General features: G+C 39.9%; 1 protein-coding gene and 1 non-coding gene across 4 annotated transcripts in view; one reads left to right on the forward strand and one right to left on the reverse strand.

Annotated features, from left to right (window-relative positions):
• nipbla (NIPBL cohesin loading factor a) overlaps positions 1 to 5,964 on the forward strand; it is an 89,607-nt gene extending 83,643 nt beyond the window's left edge. For all 3 annotated transcript variants that reach the window (XM_061901797.1, XM_061901805.1, XM_061901816.1), the window contains exons 48-49: positions 553 to 750; positions 4,700 to 5,964. In XM_061901797.1, the coding sequence (XP_061757781.1) occupies positions 553 to 750; positions 4,700 to 5,062 (561 nt within the window). In that variant the 3' untranslated portion in view covers positions 5,063 to 5,964. The remainder of the gene's footprint in view (positions 1 to 552; positions 751 to 4,699) is intronic.
• Positions 5,965 to 7,680: 1,716 nt separating this feature from the next.
• LOC133562865 (U2 spliceosomal RNA) lies at positions 7,681 to 7,873 on the reverse strand. The gene has a single exon (XR_009808919.1). It is a non-coding gene; the product is annotated as a U2 spliceosomal RNA (small nuclear RNA).
• Positions 7,874 to 10,811: the final 2,938 nt, after the last annotated feature.

The raw sequence follows: 10,811 nt of genomic DNA on the forward strand, positions 1-10,811 counted from the left end.
CAGCTGCACTCAGGCGGAAGACGGTGTACACACTGGACAAGTCGCCACCACATCACAGGGCCAACACAAATAGACAGACAACATTCACACTCACATTCACACACTAGGGCCAATTTAGTGTTGCCAATCAACCTATCCCCAGGTGCATGTTTTTTGGCGGTGGGAGGAAGCCGGAGTACCGGGAGGGAACCCACGCAGTCAGTTTTTTCTAACTTTTTATTAAATCTTTATTTAACAAGGAAAAAATCCCATTGAGATTAAGAACCATTTTTCAAGGGAATATTGGCCAAGAGACAGCATAGTTACACATAAAATCACATTGACATTAAAATGACAGGATGGACATCAAGTAAAACAGTTACAGACAACGCTAACGCTGCATTTTGGAAATAAATAGCACTGTAATGCAAAATATGAATGTCCACTGCAGAGGATGCCGGTTCCCAGGAATATATCAAAAAGGCTGCGGTGTCTTTCAAATTTTTAGTATGCGATTATGGGTATTATGGAATTGACTCTGAAAGTCTTTTCCTCGTTTGTTCTTCCTCACAGTTCAAGATGCTGATGGAGCATCTGGACCCGGACGAGGAGGACGAGGAGGGAGAAGCATCGGCCAGTGCTAACATCCGAAACAAAGCCATAAACGCCCTACTGGGAGGCTTGGGCTCCTTGTCGGGACCAAGTCCACGCAATCAGGCGGGACCGGAGACGGACGACGACGACAGCGAGGGCGAGGAGAGGACTCCAGGGGTAAATATCACCACAGGGAAACGCCAACTGTCATCAAGTGTCTAAGGCCACGTCCACATGAACGCGGAGAGTTTCAAAAACACATATTTGGTGTTAAAACGATCTCCATGCACACAAGTGTAGTTTCAAAAGTGTCTTTGTCTACACACAAACGCATACACCTGCTGTCATGCACATTTTGTCCAATCAGAAGCCTGAAAAAAGCAGCAATAGCTGACTTGGTGGCGTTACACCTCCTATTATGTTTATTTTGATATACTTTAGACAAACAATGACATGTACATTATCTTTAAAACCAGCCTGCACGTACACACAGAATCCTGGGAACATCATTAAAGAACGAATGCATGTCTGTGAGTTGAAACCCAACACTGATAGAATTAAAACATGTTCAGCAACATGGCAATGTATTACATTGCCATGTTAACAATTTTATGTTATGGTAATAATATACACAAAATCAACGCGCACTCTGATGCGAAAGGAAACCCTTTTGCATGTTTAAGTGCCTATATAAAGCACACGGACGTGCGTGTGCCACTGCAAAACTCTGGTGGGATTATAAAGATAAATAGATAGATAGATAGATAGATGGATGGATTGATAGTATTTTATTGACTCCTTCAGGAGAGTTCCCTCAGGAAAGTTTAAATTCCAGCAGCAGTGTACAGAATTGGATCGAATTTAAAAATTAAATATTGGGGGTAGGGCTGGGCGATATGGCCTTTTTTTAATATCTTGATATTTTTAGGCCATATTGCGATACACACTATCAGAATTAGAATTAGACGTACTTTATTAATCCCCGAGGGGAAATAAAAATTTTCAGCACAATCCCATAGAAGATCAGACAAACATTAGAGGGAGACAGAACAGGATTGCTGACGGGTCTGCCAACTTCCGGCGCCCCTTACAAAAAAGGTGAGATACAGATAAACAAGTGGGGGGAAATAACATTTAAAAAAAAATAAATAAATAAATAAAAAATATATGTAATATATATCTCGATGTTTTGCCTTATCCTTGAATGAACACATGATACATATAATCACACCAGTATGATGGTTCTATGTGTCCACATTAAAACATTCTTGTTCATACTGCATTGATATATGCTCATTTTAAACTTTCATGCAGAGAAGGAAAGCACAACTAAGTCAACTAACCAAAACTGTATTTATTACACAGTTATTAAGCAGTGGCACAAACATTCATGTCATTTCCAAAACAGCAAGTGCAAGATTGTCTGAGATAATTTAAAACAAGCTATTAGTGAATTTTTGTGCATGATGTCACTAAGATGACATATCAAAACACAAAATTAAAGTGCACTTTTTTGTACAGAACGCCACTACAATAGTTTAAAACAAATAAAGTGCACTTTTGCGCATGATGTAACACAAGATATTTCAATAACTGTCATAAAAATGAGCTGCATAATAGGAAATCAGATAGTGTTCGTCCTTCGCTATGTGGTAGGTTACTGCGGACATTATCCGCTTTTGCTGTTGACTATTTCTTCCATACGGTGTTGATCTGGAAATGTTTGCCTCTGCATTTTGATGGTGTGGGCGTGTGGCACCGAATGGAGATGTTAACATGCGGAGTAAGCACTCTTCATTCTCTAGCAGGTGACTTTTCAAATGATGCTACATATTATCAGTAAGTTCTACTTTTTGTAGCAACACTTTTGCCCCACACTTGACAAATTACGGTTGTCTGTTAGACATATTCTTACTTGAAGCCGAACCACCGCCAGACGATGGACCCACTGCTGTTTTTCTTGGGAATTAATTCTTCCTTCATTCGTTACCAGATTTGCACCTTCTCTCTCTCGTATTACCACTCGCACGGCTCCGCCAGCATCACAGCTAACGGTACACATGCTGCTACCTCTCTGCTCCGCGAGGGCGTATACGTATGTAAGAAGGTTTGCTTGCTGTCTATGAGAAGAAGAGACACCAAAGAGTGGGAAGAGCCTTTAGTGTAATGCCAGCAGCTAAAAGCAACTGCGTGAGAACGTATACTTGAATATCACGATATTGTCATTTTCTATATGGTACAGAGACAAAACTGCGATATATCGAGTATATCGATATATCGTCCAACCCTAAATGGAAACAAAATGGAAAAATATTAAAATACGTATAAAAATAAAAAGCAACAATTAGAATAAAAATATAACAGTAAAATAGGAATATAACAAGAGAAACTAGGCAGTAGTGACCATGTTATGAAAAAGTATTGCACTGTTATTGTTTTACATCCCCTGTCATCCTAGTAACCCCCTCCCCCCCAAGCATTTAATCATGGATATAGTGATATGTTACATGTGTACTGAAGTGTATATTGTCTCTAACATCAGTACACACTACCAGGAGGACGCTACATTTTTTTTTTTAGTTGCTTGGTCGCTTTTTACGCGTATGCACGGTCGCGCCCGGCTCCATCTACAAAAATGGAAGCAAGACGCGTAAGTTAACTTCATTAATTGTTTGTAAATAATGACTAAAAAACATAAGATAATGTTGCACCTTTCTTAAGACACAACAAAAGTATTGCTTGTCAAATTTGTCCCATCAGGTGGAGAGGATCCAAAGCGATTGTATCCAAAACAGCTGACTGTCATTAGCGCAGGCTGAAGTGTCGCAAAGCCCATTTTGATATATTTTTAATCAATGTGAAGTGAAAATAGCAGCATGTTTGCATTCAACTAGAGATGTCCGATAATGGCTTTTTTGCCCATAACCGATATTCCGATATTGTCCAACTCTTAATTACCGATTCCGATATCAACCGATACAGATATATACAGTCGTGGAATTAACACATTATTATGCCTCATTTTGTTGTGATGCCCCGCTGGATGCATTACACAATGTAACAAGGTTTTCCAAAATAAATGAACTCAAGTTCTGGAAAAAAATGCCAACATAGCACTGCCATATTTATTATTGAAGTCACAAAGTGCGTTATTTTTTTTAACATGCCTCAAAACAGCAGCTTGGAATTCGGGACATGCTCTCCCTGAGAGAGCATGAAGAGGTTGAGGTGAGGGGGTTTGGGGTAGCGAGGGGTGTATATTGTAGCGTCCCGGAAGAGTTAGTGCTGCAAGGGTTTCTGGGTATTTGTTATGTTGTGTTTATGTTGTGTGGCGCATATTTGTAACGGTGTTAAAGTTGTTTATACGGCCACCCTCGGTGTGACTTGTATGGCTGTTGACCAAGTATGCCATTGCATTCACCTGTCTGTGTGAAAAGCCATAGATATTATGTGATCGGGCCGGCACGCAAAGGCAGTGCCTTTAAAGTTCATTGGCGCTCTGTACTTCTCCCTACTTCCGTGTACCACTCCGTACAGCGGCGTGGCGTTTTAAAAAGTCTTACATTTTACTTTTTGAAACAGATACCGATTATTTCCGATATCACATTTTAAAGCATTTATCGCCCGATCATATCGGCAGTCGGATATTATCGGATATCTGTAGTTCAAACATACAGTAAGTCATCTTATAGTGTGTTTAAATTGAATGGAATAGAATAGAAAGTAGTTTATTGATCCCTGTTGGAAATTCAGCACCACAGTTCACTAACAATACACAATAATAATAAATAACATAATATATTATATATATATTATATGAATAATATAAATATGTTATACATATATACTTCATTAAAGGCAGCAAGGCAGTGTTGTTGAGCTTTATAAATGACAGGGCACAACCGTGACATCATCCCAAGTCTCCGTTTGTGCCGTGTACACGCAAACGCTAAGCGGAGAGTTTTGGAACTCTACACTTTGGCAAACGTTTGCAAAAGTCTGCATTTTTAAAGACAAAAGTATGCGTTTACGTGTGGACAAGAGGCCTAAACGCAGAGATGATGAGTATGCCTTTATTAAGTATCTTTGTTTGTGGCCTAAGAATCGTCTTCTCTCCCCTGTGTAGTCCTCTCGGAGGTCGAGACGAATAGGAGACCCCTCTGACCCCGGCCGCATGAGCGAGACAGTGGAGGTGATGGACGTGATCGCCCTTTGCTGCCCCAAGTACAAGGAGCGGCCTCAAATAGCGCGCGTGGTCCAGAAAACCCCCGGCGGCTACACCATCCACTGGATGGCCGGCTCCTACTCAGGGCCCTGGGCGGAAGCCAAGAAGCGGGAAGGACGCAAACTGGTGCCTTGGGTGGACACTATCAAGGAGTCGGACATCCTTTACAAGAAACTTGCCTTGACCAGCAACCACAAACTGAGCAACAAAATAGGCCAGACTTTACGCTCACTGTATGCAGCGCGGGAGGGAGGAGCTAGCTAATGGCTCCTGTGCTTTTTTTGGTTGGTTTTCTTTTTGTCCCCGCTCCCATTTTTACATGATCAAAGTCCTCTTTCTCCTCCTCCTCCACCTCAAGAGGCAGCCTCCAACCACACAGCCAAATGTCACTGGATTCATAAGCCCTTCTTAATTTTTTTATAAGAAAACACAAGAGGGCGTGACTATTTGACACTACATACTTTTACATGAGCTATTCTTTCAAGGAAACGACTGATTATATTAGAGGGACGGCTCATGTTTGTCTATGTCCAAGTGCAGAGGATAGGATCCAGAAGGCATTAAAGAAATAGTTGGCTGAAATGATCTCTTCAAAGGCTACCAGAGGAGAACCTGGAGGGAAATGTTTTGTCAACATTGTCATGGAAGCTCCTTCGCTGTTGTGCAGCCAATTCTAGACGCTCATTTCTACTCCCACTGTATTATAGTTTAACACAACAAAAACTAAAAATGTTTATATCTCTGAAGACAAAAAAACTGTAAAAAAAAAAAAAAAGAATAAAACCTTAAGTGAATGTTGGAAATTAGTCTTTTTGACGTTCTTATTAAAGTGTTTTTTTGAATTTATAATACTACTAGAACCTAATGTTTTTTTTCATTTTAGCTTTTAGATATTTGAAAGAAAACAAAACAAAAAGAGAAAAAAAAACACGGATTTTTATTTTTGTTCATTTTTATTTGTCCATGCTGTACAATGGCAAGAGTCCTCTGAATATAATTTATTCTATTTCAAACTACGCATGCAGTATATGTGGCCTATTGCAGGAGGATATTTTGTAAATGTAGATTTTGTTGTATTAGGTCACCTTAGTAATAAGAGGAAAAGGGGATTCATAACCTTTTTGGTGAAACAAATACTGCAATAAATTTTCTACTTCTCTTTGTCACTTGTCTTCTCAAAGCGTCAACTTGATCCTATTTTCCAAGCGAGGATAGCGAATACTCGGACAAGTGCAGCCATGTTTAAACTGTATCTTTTCCTATTAAACAATACATATCGATGTCAGTTAACTGTAAACTAACTCACTGAGGAACTAAAGGATTTTACATTTTGTAAACCTGCCCACATGCTAAAAAGTTGTATATATATTTTTAAGGGGGTTAGAGAAAAAGCTTGAAAGTGTATAATATAAACTTTAGTCTCCTTTTTTTGCCACCGGGTTGGGGACCACATTCATTATTTAAACTTTATTGTTGACATTATTTGTTGAAAACTACTTTAAATGTGCTCGTTTGCGTTCATATTCTTATTATACCCACATGTCAATTTAGTTATACTATTGCATTTTATTTGTCACTCAGCATCGAGGGTTGGAATTGGGGATTCAATCACCAAAATGATTCCCGAGCGCGGCCACCTCTGCTGCTCACTGCTCCCCTCACTGCTTAGGGGGTGGAACAAGGGGATGGGTAAATTTCAGCACACCTAGTGTGTGTGTGTGTGTGACTATCAGTGGTACTTTAACTTTATATACCAATGTATTTATTGGCCTTATATCTGTATGCTCGTTCAACAATGTTGTAAAAAAAAAAATGTGTGTGAAATTTAAAGTAAAGTTCTTTATTAGATAAGTTACTGGCAAGAAATGGGGATCTGGCACCATCCAGTGCAGGGGTCGGGAACCTTTTTGGCTGAGAGAGCCATGAAAGCCAGATATTTCAAAATGCATATCCGTGAGAGCCATATAGGTGGCGACTTGTCCAGGATGTACCCCACCTTCTGCCCTATTGTAGCTGAGATAGGGACCAGCGCCCCCCACGACCCCAAAGGGAATAAGCGGTATAGGAAATGAATGAATGGATGGATGAATACAAATAAATGTGTGCATTTTTAAGTAAGACCAACATTTTTAGAGTATAATAAGTCTCTTATTCTTTTTAATAACATTGTTATTCTAAAGTTAACCAATAATAAATATAATACTTCCTACCATTGATGCAACTTCTTGAACAGGTGCGATTGAAAATGGATGGTTGGATTAAAATGCATGAGAATGTTTTATAATTTCAACGTTATTTTTAACACTGTGATTACCAGCGGAATTATTCATTACTTATCGTGTTAAGCAATGTCAGCTAAGTTTTATCTGAGAGCCAGATGCAGTTATCAAAAGAGCCACATCTGGCTCTAGAGCCATAGGTTCCCTACCCCTGATCTAGTGGAATGTTTTAAATTTCAAAACAAAAGCCAACATAGAATACTACCAATATTTAAAATTAACTCACCAATAGTGACTATATCGGTGTAAAATATACATTATGCTTTGTTTTATGACCGCCACGAGTATAACTCAATAAATGAATTGGGGTTTTATGGCCCTTATGCGGACAGTTACACTGCCATCTGGTGGTGTCAGAAGAGTATAACACACAATGGAATTTGGAGGGGAAAAAAGTGTAAAATTAAGAATTAGCATGTCACTAAACATGAAGTACATGTTTGTAATTTATGTACTAAGTAATTCATAACAAAATATAATTCTTATTTTTTATATTCTAATTGCGGTCCAAATTTCAAAGTGTCATAAAAAAGGCATGCAGATGAAATGCATTCCACAGACTAGAAGTCCTCAACTTGATGCAATATTCATCTTCACCAGTAGAGGGGGTGCACCGTTCCAGAAGATACTGCAATACCAGGTCGAAGCGTTGAGTGGCCGTAGCAAGCCCCTGTACCATCTCCCTATTCTTATAATTCATTTAACATATGGTCCCCGGACAGGGGACGTAACAGGTTTTTAATTGATAAGAGCAAATATTGTAAACTTGATTTTAGCCAAAAGGCCGAGAAGAGATGCCGTAGATCCGTCAGAATGGAGGACGTCATTCCCCAAACAACTATCTAAAGCGACGGTTAAACACACTAAATACCGATGACGTCACGTATCAACACACCAAACAACGACCATGCAGTGCATGAACTTGCACCTTTTGTAACATGCATCCATACATTGTTAACCACTTGTTTTGGACTTGTGAAAACACTCGATCACTATGGCAGGGCATCTGTCGCTTCATCGTGGACAATATTCATGACAAATTTGTGCTTTGTTTTAAAGATGTGATTTTGGGTTTTACACTGTATGAACAAAACTTTGAAAATGAATTCTTCCTTTGCAACCTCATTATTCTAATGGCTAAGTTTTATATTCATAAATGTCCATCCATCCATCCATCCATCCATCTTCTTCCGCTTATCCGAGGTCAGGTCGCGGGGGCAGCAGCCTAAGCAGGGAAGCCCAAGCTTTCCCTCTCCCCAGCCACTTCCTCCAGCTCTTCCCGGGGGATCCCGAGGCGTTCCCAGGCCAGCCAGGAGACATAGTCTACCCAACGTGTCCTGGGTCTTCCCCGTGGCCTCCTACCGGTTGGACGTGCCCTAAACACCTCCCTCGGGAGGCCCTCAGGTGGCATCCTGACCAGATGCCCGAACCACCTCATCTGGCTCCTCTCGATGTGGAGGAGCAGCGACTTTACTTTAAACTCCTCCCGGATGACAGAGCTTCTCACCCTATACCTAAGGGATATAGGGTGAGATATATGGCGGAGGAAACTCATTTCGGCCGCTCGTACCCGTGATCTTGTCCTTTCGGTCATAACCCAAACCTCATGTCCGTAGGTGAGGATGGGAACGTAGATCGACCGGTAAATTGAGAGCTTTGCCTTCCGGCTCACCACAACGGATCGGTACGGCGTCCGATTCATAAATGTAAGTTTCTCAATACCCGACCGGTCCTTTGTGCCTTAATAAAAGATTTTGAACTTTACATTAAAACGCTCTCTATCTCTAACAACAAAAAAGCTGTGAAAACGATAATGCTGTGTTCCAAATTTAAGTTATTTACTGAATCTGAACTGGCCTATGGCTTTGCACTTTGTTTATTATAGATATATATATATGTTTTTTTCTTTTTTTGACTTCTATTTTTGTTACTTTGAATATACAATCCCCTGGCACTGTTTTGTACTGTTTTTGTAAAGTTTTGGTCAGATCAAATTTTTTTACGTACCTTAATAGCTGTTCATCCAACCCGTTTGAGCAACTGTTTGGTAGTTAAGATGGACGCTGATTGCGTCGTACCGTAGCAGTTGTTCAGCCAACCCTTTGAAGACACGGTTTGGTACTTAACATGGATGCTGATTGCCTCGATCGTACTTAATAGCTGTTCAGCCAACCCTTTTAAGTCACGGTTTAGTAGTTAACGATCGGGGATTGAATGTTCTGAATGAGTTGGTTGGTGTTGAAATTGTTTAAATCGGTGGAGAATTGTTGAAGTAATAACATGTTGAAATGAGAAATGGTAATACGGAATTCCTGGAATTTCGGGAAAAACGAGAATTTTTCCAGCTCTGATTAAGAGGAAAGTTTCAACAGTGGAACAGTTGAAAGACGTTGAAAAATATGGGAGGAGTAGTCGCCAAAAAAAGGGTGAAAATACAGTTTTGGAAAAGCAGGAATTCTGGAAAATCCTGGACTTTTTCTGAACTTGGAAAAGGTGAAGTTTGAATTTCCATAATGGTGGAATGTGTTGAAGGTGGAATGGTTTGAATAGGTTGCAAAATGTGGAACATTTTTTATTATTGTATCTTTTTTGTAATTATTTTCCTTTTTTATTAAACATTTAAAACTAGATGAGGCAATTTCTGAAGGAACTGTGTGTGAATGCGCCAATGCTGAAGATTAACTGAAAATCCTGGAATTTTTTTTAGCATTGTTGAAGTCGAGCACACAATTCCTGAACAGGCGGAATATTCTGAAGTTGGAACAGTCGGAATCAGATGAAAAATGTGGGAATTGTGGAACTTTGAGGAATGTCCCATTGATTACAATAGGAATTTACCAAAAATTAGGAATTTCGGTTAGAGCGGGAATTTTTTGGAAATTGGTAAAAAAAAACAAAAAAACTTTAAAGGTCTGAATGAGTTGAAAAGGTTGGTGTTGAAATTGTTAAAATCGGTGGAGAAATGTTGAAGTAGTAACATGTTGAATTGAGAAATGATATTACGGAATTTGGGGAAAACCAGGAATTTTTCCAGTTCAAAAAATCACTCCAATGATTCCCGGGCGCGGCCACCGCTGCTGCTCACTGCTCCCCTCACCTCCCAGGGGGTGATCAAGGGTGACGGGCCAAATGTGGAGGGTAATTTCACCACACCTAGTGTGTGTGTGACAATCATTGATACTTAACTACGTATCCACGCAGGAGAGGGGAGCAAAGCCGAAAAGAGACGACAGATCAACTAGTCTAAAAGGGGTGGTCTATTTAAAGGCTAGCATATACAAATGAGTTTTAAGATGGGACTTAAATGCTTCTAATGTCAATCACAGATCCTGAAACCCCCTCTGGACAACACTGTATTTATGTTTAGTGCGGAGCGCTCCTCTTAGCTTATAATACTCACCTCCATTATGGACAATAAACTGCATTTCTAAAGTATCGTTATCAAGTAGCAGTACCACTGAAGGACGAGAGCTAAACATGGTACACACCGAAGGCACGTTAATAGCTAAGTTACTGCCAGGCTCGCTTGAAACAACACAAGACATACGAGCTTGATAAAGTTGAAGAAATCCAGAAAAGTAAACAGTCGTTACCAGGAAATTAATAAGTAGATGAATAAGAGTTAGAGAGAGGATAATACAACAACTGCTTTGTCACAGTCAGTACACAACATGGAAGAGGAGGGGAGATCCATCCATAAAGTAAATGATTGATACTCAAGTGATAAAGCTCAA

Source organism: Nerophis ophidion, linkage group LG01 (genome assembly GCF_033978795.1).
Source record: "Nerophis ophidion isolate RoL-2023_Sa linkage group LG01, RoL_Noph_v1.0, whole genome shotgun sequence".
NCBI lineage: Eukaryota > Metazoa > Chordata > Actinopteri > Syngnathiformes > Syngnathidae > Nerophis > Nerophis ophidion.